Source organism: Coenobita brevimanus, chromosome 46, assembly GCF_032717465.1.
Source record: "Coenobita brevimanus isolate Jiangsu-jjx chromosome 46, ASM3271746v2, whole genome shotgun sequence".
Taxonomy (NCBI): domain Eukaryota; kingdom Metazoa; phylum Arthropoda; class Malacostraca; order Decapoda; family Coenobitidae; genus Coenobita; species Coenobita brevimanus.
In genome coordinates, this window is record NC_136999.1 from 56,222,376 (window position 1) to 56,241,459 (window position 19,084).

Sequence of the window (19,084 nt, forward strand, 5' to 3'; positions counted from 1 at the left end):
GAGAACATACAATAAAGCTGCAGTGTTGTCGTATTCTGCCAAACAGGTAATAAGATAAATGCTACAAAATGGGCAAATCTCCACCAAGATAAAAAGGTTGAGCTATTGGTATAACAATGCATGGTCCTTCAATGGATAAAATAAGCATGTGTGGCTTCCCTATCAGTGACTGCTACCCTAGTGTATGGCATGTCCACCTTAACTTGCCAGATGTCTTCATACATTTGCAACTTTCCAGTGGGTCAATTGCACAAATAACTCAGCACATTGGCTCTACATCCCTTTCAATAGTACTTTTTCTTGGCTAGTATCAGGTTTTAGTGCTAATCTCTTGCTATACCTTAGCAATGAAGGTGAAGATAAGGTAATACTATGGCAGGTGAAAATGGACAAGGCACAGTACTTCATATAAGCAAAGAGTATAAAAATATCTATCTATCTATCTATCTATAGCCCGACGCCCTAATCCCGCAAAGGGTGGCCGCAGACAAAACGCCTCCAAGTCACTCTGTCACCCACCATTTGACTACCCTCCCCCCAACTCACCCCCCCCTCCCTCATATACCTCTCAACTCCATCCCTCCACCTCATCCTCGGTCTACCCCTCCCTCTCCCTCCCTCCACCTCACCCACATACACCCTCTTAGCCAGTCTTTCATTCTCCATCCTCTCCACATGTCCAAACCACCTCAGTGTATTTCTCCTAATCTTTTCAACCACATCCACATCTACCCCACAACGTTCCTTCACTTCTTCATTCGTCAACCTGTCCCTCCATGTCACTCCACATGCTCCTCTCAAGTAACTCATTTCCACTGCTCTCACTCTTGACTTGTTCCCCTCTTGCAAGGTCCACGCTCGCTTCCATACGTCAGGGTAGGGATCACAATACCATCATGCAGTGACTTCTTAACTTCCATACTCACCTCCCTATTTCTCATCACTGCTTTCAGTGTGCCAACAACCTTCCTTCCCTGCTGTACCCTTTCACGTACTTCATCCCCCAAAGTTCCATCCTTACTCATCACACTACCCAAGTACTTGAATGAACTCACATTCTCCATATCCTCACCATCCAACCTCACTGCACACTCTGTGACTTCATTCCTCTCAAACACCATAACTTTACTTTTGTTTATATTAACTTTCAGCTTCCTCCTCCTACACACTGTCCCAAATTCATTCACCAAACCTTGCAACTCCCATTCATCTTCACTCAACAATACTGTATCATCAGCAAACAGCAACACCGGAAGCTTCCAAATCTCACCCTCATTCATTAGGGCCACCCCCACATCCACTGCCCTACCTTGTACCTCCTTTACAACCCCATCCATATATATATTAAACAGCCATGGAGACATTACACACCCCTGTTTCAGTCCCACATTGAGATCAAAGAACTCACTCAGCTCACCATTCACTCGCACCGTAGCCCTAGCTCCCTCGTATATACCCTTCACAGCACTCAACAATTTCCCCTCCACTCCATATATTCTTAATACCTTCCACATACCTTTCCTATCTATTCTGTCATAAGCTTTCTCCAAGTCCATGAAGGCAGCATACACTTTCCTTCCCTTCTCTAGATACTTCTCCACTAAACATCTTAGAACAAATATCTGATCTACACACCCTTTTCCCTTCCTAAATCCCCCTTGTTCTTCTCCAACTAGCTCCTCTGTCATATGCCTAACCCTATCAATGAGTATTCTACCATATATTTTACCAGTCACACTAAGAAGGCAAATACCCCTATGGATACCACATACTTCTCTCTCCCCTTTTCCTTTGTACAGAGGAACAATTATACCTGATTTCCAGTCCTCTGGAACCCTTCCCTCTTCCCAAGCCAATCTACACAACTTCCATATCCACTCCACAACAATCTCACCCCCATACCTAAGCATTTCACCACACACTCCATCAATTCCTGGGGCCTTTCCCAACTTAATCTTCTTCATCGCTTCCACTACTTCCGACCTACTGATCTCTTCCTCCCTCCTCTCATCTCTTCTTCTCCCAGCCATTCCCCAACCACTTATACTCACACTGCTCTCACTCTCTACATTCAACAAATTCTCAAAGTGCTCCTTCCATCTCCTCAATTTCTCTCTTTTCTCCACCAACAATCTATTATTCCTATCTTTCACTCCCCTACTATTTCCCCTTTCACACTGCCTTACTTTCTTTACCTCCTTCCAAAACAATTTCTTACTCTCCCTCCATTTCACACTCAGATTCCTCCCAAACTCTTCATCCACTTTCTTCTTACTCTCCTTCACCAGTCTCTTAACCTCCCTTCTCCTGCTCACATATACCTCTCTCGTCTCTCTCTCATCTTCTCCCCTACCTCTACTCGTCAACCATTCACCATATGCCTTCTTCTTTTGTTCCACAGCTCGTTTCACCTCATCATTCCACCATGCTGTCCCTTGCACACCCTTGCATCTCCTCCTCACTCCACAAACCGCCTCACACGCTGCGCTTATCTCTTCCGTGAATATCTTACATACGTCTTCCACCCCTTCCATCTGCTCTAGCTCATACCTTCCCAATCTTTCTTCCACTATGCTCTTATACTCTGTCCTCTTCTCACTATCTTGCAATTTCTCCACTCTTCTCACAGGAGCTGCTTCCTCCTGTCTTCCCCTTCGCCTCCTCAACCACTTTCTTTGCAGCTTTACCTTGGCCATCACTAAGTGATGGTCCGAGACTCCATTCCCCCACCCTCTCCACACCCTTGCATCCAACACTTGTCTTCTCATTCGCTCATCCACACACACGTAGTCTATCATTGCCTTTCGTTCAACAATTTCACCATCCATCCTCCTCATTACTCTCCATGTATACCGGTGGATCATCTTATGACGAAAGTAGGTGTTGGCTATTGCCAACCCCTTACCAGCACAGATGTCCACCAAAGCACTACCATTCCCATCTACTTCCGCTGGCACACCCCACTGACCAACCACTCCATCCACTCGTACATTCCCGACTTTGCCATTCATGTCTCCAATCAACAGCGTTCTCTCGCTCCTCTCAAACTTGTCCATACATGCTTCTACTCTCGCCCAAAACTCATCTTTCACTCTTGCCACTCGATCCTCAGTTGGAGCATACACACATACAATCGCCCATGCTTGTATACCTACTTTCATCCTCACCCATACAATCCTTGCACCCATTGTTCCATACTCTCTTATATTCTCCTTCCACTTCTTGCTTATCATCAGACATACTCCCTCTCTTGCCCTCTCATTCTCACTGACTCCCGCACATATACCTACACCGTATTCCCATTCTCTCATCCTTTCACCTTTCCATTTAGTTTCAGTCAATCCACATATATCCACTTTTGCATCCTCAAGCACCTGGACAATCTCTCTCTCTTTCACTTCATCATTCACTCCTCTCACATTCCACGCTCCTACTCTCAGAATGTCCTTTGTCCGTTCCTTAGTCGTCAACGTATGGTCCGTCCGGGTCCGAGGCGCTTTATTTGCTTTTTTAGTTAGTTCTTTTTACGGGGTGGGGCACTAACCCACCACCAACCCTTTTAGTCGCCTCGTACGACAAGCAGGGATACTGGGGGAGTATTCTTGAAACCCCCATATATAGTGCTACCCAAAAGTTCCAGTAATTTGAATATTGTAGGAAAATAAGTTACCTTACCTCCTAGTTCTCTTTGTCGCCTTCAAAGCAGTCCCCATGGGCATGGATGCAGTGGTCCCAGTATTTTTTCAAGTCCATGCATCCCTCAAAGGCTTCAGGCATGATGGTCTTGAGCACCTCCTGCAATTCTGTCTGGATCTCCTCAATTGAATCAAATCGACACCCTTTCAGTTGGAATTTCAGCTTGGGAAACAGGAAAAAGTCGCAGGGGGCAAGGTCAGGCGAACAGGGTGGGTGGGGAATGACTACCATGTTAGTGAAAGCCAGGAACTGCTGGACAACAATTGATGTGTGGGTGGGGACATTGTCATGATGCAGAACCCAGTCCTTGTTCTCCCATTGTTCTGGATGTTTGTGGCAGATGTTCTCCCTCAGACACTGCAAGACTTCACAGTAAAACTTTCCACTGACAGATTGACCGGGTGGGACGAATTCCTTGTGAACAATCCCCAGGATACTGAAGAAAATGATCAACATCCACATGACATTGCTGCGAACGCGCTTTTTTCGTTCTTTCTTGAACCAATTGTACCAGAAAAATGTTCTGCTTTGGGACATGGCATTGTCACCAAAGGCTTGCTGAAGCAAATGATGAGTTTCTGCAGCTGTCTTGTTGATCTTGAAGCAGAACTTGATGCAGGTTCTTTGTTCCGTGAGGTCTGCCATTGTAAAACCACCTACACACCACGTTACAATAGTAAGCATAGCTCAACAACACATGCACCCACAGACACGGCGGGGGCCACACTGATGCACAAGGGGTGCTGCTGACTCCTCCTAGTGGCAAAAGGCAAAACTGCAAACGGCCGGCTCCCTCTGTTCAAGTTACTGGAAATTTTGGGTAGCACCTCTTACAGTATATCAAAGCACATAACTACCAAACAGTTTTGTATTACTACCATTATATATTGGTGTTAACTTCTTCTTACAGCTCAGAAGTCAAAATGGAGAAATGGCAATTTACAAAAAGTTAAAATGGATTGTGTATGTACAGCACAGTATTATATATGACCAACAGTATCAAAAATTCACTATGATATATGCACACATCATCAAAAACAAATTTGATGATAAGTCTAAACAGCACCACAAATCAAAGCACACAGTTCCTAAACAGTACAGAAGCCATAGTCACAGGACAGCTGGCTCTTTCCATCCACCCCAGGGAGTCCTGTTCCTAGGGTGGCTAGAATGTGAGTGTTGATCAATCCCTCTGTCAGATGATTTATTTTATATTCTGACTAGTGACATAGAGTTGTAACATAATGGATCATATGAATCATTCTACACTTAATAAAACTAACATTACCCTGACTACTGTACAATATTAGAGCTGTTTTGAACATGAAAATGTTAATGGCGATAGGCATCAGTTTCAGATTCAACAACAAAACTTTAGTCAAAAAGAAGTTGTCTGGAATTATTTAGAATTAATTACCATAGTCATCTGAACCATGAGAGGGTTATGGTGACATTGCCAACAGTCTACATCTGCTATGACACACACCCAGCTTAATATACAGCTAGAATCAGCAGGAACTAGTTACCAGTACACAAGTTGTCTGGGCCTGAAAGGATTGTAACAGTATTAACACTCTCAGGCTCCTATGACACTCTCAAGTGGCTAAAATCATCTGGTAGTGTTGTCCCAATTACGAGAGGGTTAATCAGCTGAGAAAAACAGAGGCAAGGTAACAAACCACTAAACTTACTCTTGCCCTGCCTTAGAAGAGAAGCCATGGGTAAAGTCAGCCTGGATAAGAAACTGAAAAGAAAATGAAACCTTGATGTATGAGTGTCCTGTTATTATGAGAGAGAGAGAGAGAGAGAGAGAGAGAGAGAGAGAGAGAGAGAGTGTGTGTGTGTGTGTGTGTGTGTGTGTGTGTGTGTGTGTGTGTGTGTGTGTGTGTGTGTGTGTGTGTGTGTGTTTTCTAGCACAGAACTAAGCAACAGGTATTCAGTTAAATGCTTAATGGTGCAAAATCACCATATTAAATAACTTCAACCATACATGCACAGTTAAAGCTCAGTCACTACAGTGCTGCACTCTTGCTAATTTTGTTTAAAAGAGAAATATCATCTGGTAGTGGCTTCAACTAAATGTAACAGGTATCACTAATTGACAAGGGTCATAAAACTAGTAAACTACCCAAACTCAACTGACTACCTAAACATTCTGAGATTCTCACCAAATTGTAACATTTTATACGTACTAGACTTGCACACCAACACAAAATTTTGTCTTTTATAAGCACAATGCAACTGTCGTTTCTGCTTAACCCTGGTCTGTCTTGCCAACCAGACCCATTGCCATAGGTATTACCAGGAAAGCAACTGCTATTGTAGGGCCATCCTAAAGTACAGTACTGCAAACCCTCATTTTATGATGAACTGGAATGCGATGAATTGCTTATACCATGCACTGACTTAAACGTTAGGACCCTTTTTCGATATATGATGGCATTTTTGCTTATACAACCATTATCATATGGTACAAAGCCTCACTGGTCAAAGTATAATTACTATTTTTACTTATACAATCAATGATACAAACTTACAGTTACTGTCTGTCCCAAGATGGCCTTTGAACTTAGTCACTGTTGGGTGTGTTTGTGACAATGATGGAACAATAGTGTGGTGCTGGAGTTCAAGCAGCAAGTAAACTGCAATGATGTGAAATAACTGCCAGATTAGGTGAGAATTTTTACTTATTCTTGGTGGCAAAACAGCAAGTGAAGTGCAGTGGAGTAATAGAACTACCAAGCTGGGAACTTGTTTTTAGACTCTGTTTTGTGGGTGACCCTTGGCCAAAAACACGTCCCCACTGAACCCATGTTAAAGCTGACTCAGCATATGATAAACTGTTATACTGTAAAATGGATTTTTCTCACACATCATATTGTTTTGCTTCATTTATAAAGGCTCCAACATGCTTGCAAGTGTTGGCCTTGGTTACCTAATGGTGGCTCTCCATGCTGTTCAATCTATAGCAGCCTCCCTATTCAGTCCCTTATCCCTGAGGTCACATTCAGTGACCTTGTCCCAGGTCTTTTTTGGTCTGTTTCTCACAACCCTACCCCTAACATTAACACTTCTCACTTTCTCCTCATTGTAAAATGAGGGTGTGATGTACATAAACCATGTAGGTAACTAGCATCCCTTTGTGGCAGACAGTGCCTCACCAGGCCAGGGTGAGACCATGGTCTTTCCTCATAGCAAGGTGCACAGAAAGAGTAGAAGGTTTGGTCCCCCCAGGGTGCACAGTGCCACCACATACAGGTTCCTCATCAGCACACATGATGCAGTATATGGCAACTGAACTTTACCTGTACTTTATGAAATCAGGCTACATACCTTTTAACATTAAAATAAAGTACTGTATTGTATTTAGCTAATCCATGAAGTGCTCAATTACCAACCCTAGGAGGCTTCACAGTGTGTTTAGGTGCAGGTTAGTTTGGCACAACCTGTGCTGTGACTCCTACTCCCTCATATACACAACTGAAGCCGTAACTCACACTTCATGGGTTAACCTCTAACACACTGGTAAAAAAAGAAAACAAAAAGAAAAAACTATCAATAAATATCAAGAGATCTGAATGTGATACATATCTAGGAAAATTTATGGTACCATTATTAATATATTCCGAACATTTTCATTCGTTTTCCATCAATAATACTAATGCCATGAAACCTATGTTCTTCCACAGTCTCTGATGTGATTCATGCAGTTACCGCCTTCATATCCATGTGAAATGACCAGTTCTGAGATATCTTCCTCTCCCTCTGGGATACTGGGAAACCCATGGGAAAGAGGAGGCTTTAGAGGGAGAGGGGAACAAAAAAAACTCGCCATTTACAAGGATAAACAACGTCAAACTCACACGGATCACATCGGATCACACACACACACAAAAAAAAGTTTCATGGAAAATCACTAGGGCAGAGGGAGGGGGAGGCCATGGATGAGATGGAGGGATGGAGTGGAGAGGTATATGAGAGAGAGGGCGTGAGCTGGGAGCAGGGCAGTGAAATGGCGGGAGATGGCAACATGGAGGTGATTTGTTTGTGGTCACCCCTTATGGGATTAAGGCCTTGGGCAATAGATAGATAGAAAATCTTGCCTAACCAAACCACATCAAACACAGTCAGACCTAACCTAACTGAACCATCCCCAACCTAACGTAACCCAACAAAAATTAACTAAGTTTAACCCAACTTAATGTGATCCAAACTTACCTACCCCAAGATAACTAATCTAACCCAAACTCTCCTGATACAACCAAATGCAGCAAAACCTAAATCAACTTAACTTAGCCTACCATAGTCCAACCTAAACCTCTAACCCAACCCACACTAAACAAACCCAAGCTAACCTACCCTAACTTAACCTAACACAATTTAACCTAAATGGATCTAAATTAACCCAAATAAACATAGCTGAATCAAAAACCCACCTACACCTAACCAAATCTAATCTCCCTAATTAAAAGTAAATTAATTTAACCTAACCCACAACTCAATCTAATCCTACCTAACCAAACATAACCAAATCTAATCTAACCACACATAGCCTAACTAAACCTGCTAAAATCTAACCTACTGCAATCCAATCAAGGACTAGCTCAGCACAGCCTGATCAAACCAAACCCTAGCCTATGACAACCTCTCCTATCCAAACTAAATCCAACCTAACCCAACCCAACCTAACCTACCCCAATCTAATTTACCAACTCAAATTAACCTAACAAAACCTAAAATCAGCCTTACCCAAACAACCTTATTTAATCCAGCCTATCCCAACCCGACCCAACCAACCTAAACTACCCAAACTCTACCTAACCAAATCTGACATAGCCTAACCCAACTTAAAAAATACAGAACCTAACCTAAACCAATCTATCCTAATCCAGTCCAACATAAACTAAGCCCAGCTAACCCACCAACCCAATCCAATCCAAGAGACTAAACCAATCAAGGCCAATTTAACTAAACCTAAACTACCCTAAACCAAGCTGACCTAACTTAACCTTAACCAACTTAACCTACCTCCACCTAAATTAACCCAACAAAACCTATCTTAACCCAATCAAGTCCAACCTTATTTAACCCAGTGTAACCTAACCTAGCCCTACCAATGTAATCCAATATAACTATAACATAACCCATTCCAGCACAAACCAAGCCCAACTCAACAATCTAACCCAACACTAACCTCACTTAACCCCACTGCTTTGGGTGTTGGATCAGTCTGACACGGGTGGGGTACTGGAAGAACCCTGGGTGTCGAACTGATATGACAATGCTTTCCTTCCACTGTTTGAAGCTCCTGCCAATTTTCATTTTTTATTTTTTTGAACACCACCACACTCTCCCAGGTGCTGGGGTAGTAGTGAGTTGCCAAGTTAGTCATTCATGTGCAGTGCTGGCATGTGGATGATGGGCTGTAATACCAACTTGTCTGATTTTGTTCTCCCATCTTGCTCACATCTCATGTCATCCCTGAAGAGTGACTCTGATGACCCTGCAGCATACCCTTCCAATGAGTTGGAGGAGTCATCTGAGGAGTCTGAGGGTGAGGAGGAAGGTGCGGAGAGTGAAAGTCAAGAGGGAAGTATCTGCTGTGCAAGCAATGTGCAAGGCATCTATGCATAACCCTCACTGCTCCACCCTGCCTGACTATCCTGCATTGCCCTTGCCAAGTATGCTTTTTCGATTATCATCAGCTCATGACCTACTAAGCCCAGGTGTGTGGGACTTTGTAGTTTGTAAACAGAAAAGCTACCTCAGTAAAATCAGGTGAACTAACAATATGCGAAATAGAAAAAAGGCTATTGAAAAGTATAACCATGAAAATAGAAATGTATGGAAGTGATCTGTATATTTGTACTAGGATATAAAATTAGAGAAGTAAGCTGTATGACAAGTGAAATTGCTCCACAGGAAATTGTTATATGTGAAGTTCTGTGTTATACTACAGGTGTTTTAGGTTGTAAGTGCAGGTACAGTGAAATTTATAGCCCCTTTTGTCTCTCCCCCACAGTGTGCCTGGGGATGTGATAGTAGGAGGGAAACGATCAGCTAGCTGGCACATCAAAGCCAAGGATGTGATCATGCCTTTGGACACGACCAGTGTGCGCCACCAAAAGTTATCCCTATTCTTCATCTCATTCCTCAACACCAGTGCCTGGCCTTCAGGGGTTATTTGCAGTGGAATGATGAAGGATTGGTCAGTCTTTGGATTGTTTATTGAATGTTCTAGGTCTGATATTAGCTAAAATATCAGGCCCTGAAACATGCAATTTTGCGAATTTCACCTACACATGAGAATGGGCAGTCAAAATACAGCCAAGGTAAAAAGGTTAACAAATTCTAACCTACCCTAAGGTGAAATTACCCAGCTTATTCCAACCTGCTCGAATCTAACCTAACTACACCTAACTCAGCCCAACCCAAGCTAACTGTATATAACATAGCCTATCCTAACTTGATTCAACCTGACTTAACCTAACTACAATACCTGACACCCTAACCCAATCCAACATAACCACACTCAACTGATGCAACCTAACCTAAACCAATATAGCTCAACCAAACTGACCCCAGCTAACCTAATTTAATCACCCCAACCTAGTAAATCTGACCCAACACAACACTCTAACAAAACCTAACATTACCAAATTCAGTCTAATCTATGCACATCTATCTATATCTAACCTAATTCAACCTAATCTACCTTGACCCAACCTAACCTAATCCAACCTCATCTAAACTCACTGCGATGCAACTGAACCAAATCTTGTTAACCCAACCTAACATAACTATACCCAACCGAACCCTGTGTAACATAAGCTCATCCAACCCAGGATGGAAATTTTCTACCTTCATCCTATACAGATAACATTACTGTACCTTATCCATCGACACCATTTGGTCATCGTGTAGGGGATAACATAACTATGTCTTTTTGTGAAGTATAGTCCTGGCCACAGTTGAGACACTATGTTCAATGACAAAATACTATTAACCAAGAACATCATGGCTAGAATCATTGCTAGGAAAACAAAGAATGACAGACAGACAGAAAAGAAGGAATAATGTAAGCAAGGAGGCAAAATACTATGAGCCAAGAACATCAAAGCTGGCATCAATGTTAGAAAAAGAAGATAAACTGGTATAAAGAAAAGAAAAATGCAGGCTAAGAGAGCACTACTCATCCCGCTCAGCTATGAGAAGACTGAACATGAACACAAGGATAAATCTGTGACTGACTGATGCAGGTCACATCACCAAACCCAGGACTGTGATTAGCTTGATGGAATGCATACCAAGTTGGTTAGTACATGACTCCACTTTTGGAACTCAATATCTTTTGGTAGACATAGAATCAACATGGGGTCCCTGAAAGTTTCACCTCCCCCCCAGCCCCTAAGTCTTCTCTCCCTTATGAATGATTTGTGTTGGAAATGTTATATAATAAATGGTTGAAAGGGTGAGACAAGACCGAAAAAAAGAGAAATGTATGCTAATGACCTGGTGTCAAATGCAGAGACAAAGAGGGAGGCAAAGGAAAGATTAGGGAAATGGAGAAACAGAATGGGGTACAAGGGTCTGCAAGTAAATAGCTACAGATAAAACAAAAGTGATAATATCTGGGACTGGTGGCAGTACTGTCAAAGCAAAAAGAGTGTCATCATGTACAGTTTGCCACAAGGGTGTGGAAAGTAACTCCATCTTGTGCAGTGTTTATGCTATGTGGGTGCATACAAGACGTGGTAGTATTAGAGGTAGACTGCTAAATAATGCTGATTTCATGTGTGCAGTGTCAGGGACAGCGTGTAGAAATTTTCAGGTGTGAAAGGTTTGATCTTGCTGAAGTGTCTTGAATGTGTGAAGGAGTTTTGTCATTTGGGGATGTGGTGGCCCAATCCTTTCACTGATCCACCTGGTGAAACAAGCCTACACTTTTTCTATCCTTAATGACCTACAGCAGCTTGTACAGCACTCTGCCAGTATCCCTGACCACCTTGGAGAGAGCTCCAATATACTTGACCTCTTCCTTACAACTAATCCCTCTGCTTACATTGTTAAACTTTTCTCTCCGTTGGGCTCCTACGATCACAACTTATCACCTTAACCTATCCTATTGCTCCAGTACGGACTGCGGACCCTCCAAAGAAACGTCGTCTATGGCACTTTGGAACTGTGGATTGGGAGGCCCTCAGGCAGTACTTCTTTGATTTTCCCTGGAATGATTATTGCTTCCATGGCCGGGAGCCATCTGGATGTGCCTTGCGCATTACGGAGGTTATTCTCTCAGGCATGGAAGCATACATTCCTTTCTCATATCCTCTGACTAATGCACGAAAGCCTTGGTTTAATCACGCTTGTTCTAATGCTGTCCGCAACAAGGAGAGGGCCTATAAAAGGTACCGGAGCCAACCCACCCCTGAATCACATCTTTTAAACGTTTCTGCCCGGAGTCGTGCTAAGTCTGTTCTTCGTTCTGCTAAAAATAATTTCATCCATACTAAATGCTCTCAACTCTCTAACTCAAATTCTTCCCACTCCTTGTGGCACCTTGCCAAAAACCTTTCTAACAACTTTACCTCATCATCCATCCCTCCTCTTTTCTACTCTGATGGCTCTGCAGCTATTTCTTCTACTGATAAATCAGATCTCTTCATTCAGACTTTCTCCTCCAATTCCACCTTAGATGATTCCGGTGCTGTTCCTCCATCACTTCCCCCCTCTGAGTTCCTCATGGCTGACATTAAAATTTCTTCAGCTGATGTATTTTCTGCCATCACAGGCCTCAATACTAATAAGGCATATGGGCCTGATGGAGTCCCTCCTGTTGTTCTCCAGAACTGTGCTTCTGTGCTTACACCCTGCCTAGGCAAACTCTTTCGCCTTTGTCTATAAACTTGTACCTTTCCTTCTTGCTGGAAGTTTGCTCTCATTCAGCCAGTCCTAAAGAAGGGTGACCATTCCCAACCCTCTAACTATCATCCAATTGCTTTAACATCCTGTATCTCAAAAGTTTTCGAGTCTGTTCTTAATACAAAAATTTTAAAGCATCTTTCCTATCACAACCTTCTTTCTGATCGTCAGTATGGGTTCCGTCAGGGATGCTCCACTGGCGATCTTCTCACATACCTTTCAGACTCCTGGTCATCCTCCTTTCGGGACTTTGGCGAAAGCTTTGCCATTGCACTTGACATCCCAAAGGCTTTCGATTGAGTCTGGCATAAATCTTTAATTTCCAAACTGCCCTCTTACGGTTTCTATCCTTCTATCTGTGCCTTCATCTCTAGCTTCCTTTCTGGTCGTTCTATAGCTGCTGTTGTAGACGGCCATCGTTCTTCTCCTAGATCTATCAACAGTGGTGTTCCTCAGGGCTCTGTCCTATCACCAACTCTCATCCTTTTTTACATCAATGACCTTCTAAGCTGTACATCTAACCCTATCCACTCATACGCTGATGACTCCACCCTTCACCTTTCCATTCGATTCCCGCAACGTCCATCTCAGCAGTGACTTCAACAAACAAGGGATGAGGCTATAGCACACCTAATGTCTGACTTGGCCTGTATTTCTAACTGGGGTAAAAATAATCTTGTTGTTTTTAATGCATCAAAGACTCAGTTTTTGCACCTATCAACCCGATAAAATCATCCACAGGTATACCCACTAATGTTTAATAATATTCCGTTTAATCTTGCATCATCCTTGAACATACTTGGGGTTTCATTTACTCGAGATTTATCTTGGAAAGATCATATTACATCTCTTGTAAAATCTGCTTCCAAGAGATTGGGTGTGCTAAGCTGACACCGTTCCTTCTTTACCCCTGCAAAATTGTTGACTCTATACAGTGGTTTTATCCGCCCCTGGGTGGAGCACAACTCTCATGTGTGGGGGGGCTCCCCACATATAGCTCTTCTGAATAGGGTGGAGTCTGAGGCTTTTCATCTCAATAACTCTCCTCCTCTTACTGACTCCCTTCAACCTCTGTCTCTTCACTGCACTGTTGCATCTTTATCTCTTTTCTATCGCTACTTCAATGGTCACTGCTCCTCTGAACTGTCTGCAGGCATTCCTCCACCTCTATGACAGGTGCGTAGCACCCATCTAGCAGCAAACTCTCATCCCTTTTCTGTCCAAGTCTCTAATGCAAGAGTTAACCATTACTCCCAGTTCTTCATTTATGGAACAGGTCAACTCTGGAACTGTCTCCCTCTGTCTGTATTTCCTGCTTCCTATGATCTCCAGTCTTTCAAACGCAGTGTGTCCAGGCATCTTGAAATGATCGGATCTTGAATTTGACTCTCTCTTGTATTTTGTTTGTCTTTTGGAAGGAACAGTTTTGCAGGCTCGTTGCCTTTGGTTCCTTCTTCCTCACATAAAAAAAAATATATATATATATCAGTAGAAAGGTGGCCTACAGACCTAACAGACCCTGGTTCAAATCCCCGCTAGGGCAGGGAACAGTTTATGGATTTGTATTTCATAAAAAGTGGACTTTACTGATCTACCTGAAGACCCACTGACATGTCATAAAAATGCCCCCACTAATACCAGTACACCAGTCCTGCTAAGACAGTCCTAGCATGTAGTCAATATGGACAGTGGGTGTTAGTGCCAAAGTGGTGACATATGGAGATGTAGGAGGACTACTGGGCCTTGAGGATATGCCTGGGGATAGGCCCTGAAGCCTTTGCCCAGAGTTGGACACATTAAAAAAAGGGAGGGGGGGGGGGCATGTTATGTACTGGAGTTGGGGGTGAAGTTAGCTTTGGGCCTAGGGTAAGGAGTGGCTGGAGGAAGTTAAGGGGGCTGTTGGCTTTCTTGATACTGAGAAAGCTCTCCCTCCATGTTAAAGGATCTTCATGCAGCATGAGTTAGGAGTGTAATGCTGTATGGTAGTGAGACCTGGGCAGTAGCAGTAAAGGAAGAGAATGTTGGTAGCCTCAAACGTACAGAAATAACAGATTAGATGGATGTGTAGTGTGTCCTTGAATGCGAGGCCTGGAGGGCTAGGACTGCGAGTGAAGAGTTGAGAGGAAGAATGGGACTTCAAATTACTAGTGCTGTGATGAGGAGAGGTAGACTGAGATGGTTTGGGCATGTTGGGATGATGGAGGATGGCTACTAGGTGTGGAAGTAGAAGGCGAGATGTGTTGAATGTCCTGGGTAAGGATGCCTGAGGCAGACCAAAAAAGACCTGTGACAAGGTCAAAGAGTATGACCTCAAGGATAAGGGATTGAATAGGGAAGCTGCCAGAGACTGAGCAGCATGGAAAGCCACCATTAGGTGACCATGGGGATGGAAGCATGTTGAAGCCTTTATATACAATACAATATGATATACAGTATAATGGGCTGAAACTAGAATACTAAACAGTAAACTCTCAATTATCTGCTGTCGCAATATCCGGACGAATGCAATATCTGGAACTGCTGGCTCAGCTCTATTAAAGCAATATCTGGTGAAATTATGCAACATCCGGCGCATAAACCTAATGTAACCAGTGGTTCTGTGCAATATCCAGCGTTGAGGTGTATCAACCGGCTTGTAATCGGTAGCCAACCAGCATGGTATTACTGAATTACTGTACTGTATCATTACTTTTTTGTATTTTATGGTTATTTCTCATCTTTTACTCATTGGAAAGCTTTTAGGATACAGGGTCAAGACGGACAGTAACATAATATCTGGTTTGACGCCGAACATTGAGCCGATGGGGGTACTAGGCAATATCTGGCATTTTACGTTATTCGGAGATGGGATTGGCTGAATTATGCTGGACAATTGAGAGTTTACTGTAAAACCAATCCTTGTCACAAACTTTTCATCACCTGTGATGAATACTAGTCTATCTATCTTTATAGCCAGACGCCATAATCCCGTAAGGGGTGGTCATTTGTCTTTGAGTTAGTTGTTTTAAGGGGAAGGGCACTAACCCTTGCCAACCCACTTGTTGACACATAGGGAACACAAGTGGGTTGGTTATATGGTTACCACCCAGCACTGTAAATGGCTTAGGGTATAGAAAACCATTTGGCATATCACTCCATGTAAAGTTGCCTGAAAAGGAGAGATGAACAATAAAAGAGACAAAAGGTGGGAGAAACAAGAAAAGAGGAGGGGCAGACGAAGAAAAAGAATGATATTGATGAAGGAAGAAGTACAGTACGTAGCATTACATCAAGTGAGTGGGTCATGGTGGTCACCATCTACCACCAAATTATAGGTATGAAATCTGCGAAAAAGGCAGAATATAAGAGAGAAGTGGAAGAGCGAATGGGTAAATATGATTTGGAGCAGATGGGGGATATGGAAGGTGTGTGGAAGATATTCACAGAAGAAATCTGTGCAGCATGCAAGGTGATGTGTGGGGAGAAGAGAAGACGAATGGGGGTGCAAGGAACAAATTGGTGGAATGAAAAGGTGAGACCGGCTGTGGTGCAAAAGAGGGAAGCATATAGTGACTGGATGAGGAACAGAGGTGTGGAGGAAGTTGAGATGGAAGAGAGAGTTATATGTAGAGAGGAGGAGAGACGTGAAAAGATTAGCAAGAGTAAGAAGAGAATGGACGAGGACTTTGAAAGGAATCTGCGTGTAAAGTGGAGGGATGTAAGAAAATGTTCTGGAATGAGGTAAAGAGAGCTAGGCAGGGTGATAAAGAAGCTAGTCAGAGATTCAAAGATAAAAATGGTAGATTCCTAATGGAGAAGGGAGAAAACGTGAGCTGATGGAAAGAATACTTTAAGGAAATGCTGAACAAAGAGAATGAAAGTATTGCAAGTGGCTGGGGAATGGCCGGGAGAAGGAGGGATGTGAGAAGAGAGGAAGAAATCAGTAGGATGGAAGTTGTGGAAGCAATGAAGAAAGTCAAAATGGGGAAAGTCCCAGGAAGTGATGAAGTGTGTGGTGAAATGCTGAGGCATGGGGGAGAGATAGTAGTAGAATGGATGGGGAAGATGTGCAGACTGGCCTGGGAGGAAGATAGAGTCCTGGAAGATTGGAAGTCAGATATAATTATTCCCCTGTACAAATGAAATGGGGAAGACGAAATGTGTTGTAATTATAGAGGAATTTGTCTTCTTAGTGTAACAGGAAAAGTATATGGTAAGATACTTACTGACAATGTTAAGGAAATAACAGAGGAATTAGTTGGAGAAGAAGAGGGAGGTTTCAGGAGGAGAAGAGGTTGTGTAGACCAGATATTCAATACTGGGTCTTTAGTGGATAAGTTTCTAGTGAAGGGAAGGAAGTTGTATGTGGCCTTCATGGAGATGGAGAAAGCATATGACAGGGTGGTAACCTTATAACCAACCGACACGTGTTCCCTACGTAACAGCAAGTGGGTTGGCGGAGGGTTAGTGCCCCTCCCCGGAAAACAACTAACTAAAAATACGAACAAGAAGCCTCGAACCAGGACTGACCAAAAGACGACGACTAAGGACCAAACAAAGGACATGATACGGATGGCGACGTGGAATGTAAGGGGTGCAAATGATAAGGTGAAGGAGAGAGAGATTATCCAGGTTCTTGAGAGTGCGAAAGTGGATGTACGTGGATTAACTGAAACTAAATGGAGAGGAAAGAGTGTGAGAGAATGGGAGTATGGATCGGGTATATGTGCAGGAGTACTGTAGGTGAGAAGGAAACAGCAAAAGGAGTGTGTACTGTTGTAAGTAACAGATGGAAAGAGAATATAAGAGAGTATGGATCAGTTGGCTCAAATATTATATGGGTAAGATTGAAAGTTGGACTACAAATGTGGGCGATTGTGTGTGCGTGTATGCGCCAACGCAAGATTGTGCAAGAAGAGTGAGAGAAGAGTTTTGGACAAATATGGAAGTATGCATGGAAAAGTTTGAAAGGAATGACAGAATGTTTTTGACTGGTGATATGAATGGTAAAGTAGGGAATGTGAAGATGGATTGAGTAGTTGGTGAGTGGGGTGTGCCTGCTGAGACAGATGTGAATGGCAGTGCTTTAGTGGACATTTGTGCTGGGAGGGGGTTGGTGACAGCCAATACCCTTTTCAGGCACAAAATGATCCACAGGTGTACATGGCAAGTGATGAGAAAAGTGGATGGTGAACTGAATGAAAAGACAGCAATGATTGATTATGTGTGTGTGGATGAAAGGATGCAAAGATGTGTAATGGATGCAAGAGCATACAGAGGCTGGGGGAGTGGACTTTCTGACAAGTAAAATGGAGAAATAGAAGAAGGGAAGGACGGGAGGAAGGAGTATATGCAAGGAGAGTCGAAAGGTTACAAGAGGATGAGAAAAAGGCAGAATATAAGAGAGAAGTGGAGGAACGATTGGGTAAATATGAATTGCAACAGATGGGGGACGTGGAAGGTGTGTGCAAGATATTCACAGGCGAAATATGTGCAGCATGTGAGATGGTGTGTGGGATGAAGAGAAGACGGAGGGGGGTGCAAGGAACAGCACGGTGGAATCTAGAGGTGAGACAGGCTGTGGCACAAAAGAAAAAAGGATATAATGAATGGATGAGAAATAGGGGCGTGGAAGAAGTTGAGAGATGAAAGAGAGACTTATATGTAGAAAGGAAGAAAGAAGAGAAAAGATTAGTAAGAGAGAGTAAGAAGAGAGTGAATGAGGAATTTGGAAGGAATCTGAGTGTCAAGTGAAGGGAATGTAAGAAAATGTTCTGCAAAGAGGTAAAGAGAGTAAGACAGGGTGGCAATAAAGTTAGTAGGGGAGTGAAAGATAAAATGATAGATTACTAGTTAAGAAGGGAGATAAAGTGAGCAGATGGAAGAACACTTTAAGGAATTGTTGAACACATAGAAAGAAAGTAATGCGAGTATAAGTGGCTGAGGAATGGCTGGGAGATGGAAGAAGATGAGAAGACAGGAAGAAATCAGTAGAATGGAAGTTGTGGAAGCAATGAAGAAAGTCAAATTGGGGAAAGCCCCAGGAATTGATGGAGTGTGTGGTGAAATGCTGAAGCATGGGGGAGAGATAGTCGTAGAATGGATGTGGAAGATATGCAGATTGGCCTGGGAGGAAGGTACAGTCCTGGAGGATTGGAAGTCAGGTATAATTATTCCCTTGTACGAAGGGAATGGGGAAAAAGAAGTGTGTGGTAATTATAGGGGCATTTGTCTTCTTAGTGTAATAGGAAAAGTATACGGTAGGATACTTACTGACAGGGAGTTAGCCGGAGAAGAACAAGGAGGCTTTAGGAAGGGAAGAGGAGGCGCAGATCAGATTTTCATTCTTAGATCTTTAATGGAAAAGTTTCTAGAGAAGGGAAAGAAGTTGTATGTGGCCTTCATGGATTTGGAGAAAGCATATGACAGGGTGGATAGTCAAGGATTGTGGAAAGTATTAAGAATATATGGAGTAGATGGGAAGTTG

At 43.0% G+C, this 19,084-nt stretch overlaps 1 protein-coding gene across 3 annotated transcripts in view; it reads right to left on the minus strand.

Annotated features, from left to right (window-relative positions):
• Positions 1-19,084, minus strand: part of LOC145398647 (guanylate kinase) — a 97,736-nt gene that overhangs the window by 68,163 nt on the left and 10,489 nt on the right. For 2 of the 3 annotated variants that reach the window (XM_080271453.1, XM_080271451.1), the window contains exon 2: positions 5,388-5,440. The exons of the other annotated variant lie outside the window; for it this stretch is intronic. In XM_080271453.1, the coding sequence (XP_080127579.1) occupies positions 5,388-5,415 (28 nt within the window). In that variant the 5' untranslated portion in view covers positions 5,416-5,440. The remainder of the gene's footprint in view (positions 1-5,387; positions 5,441-19,084) is intronic. 3 annotated transcript variants of the gene reach the window in all.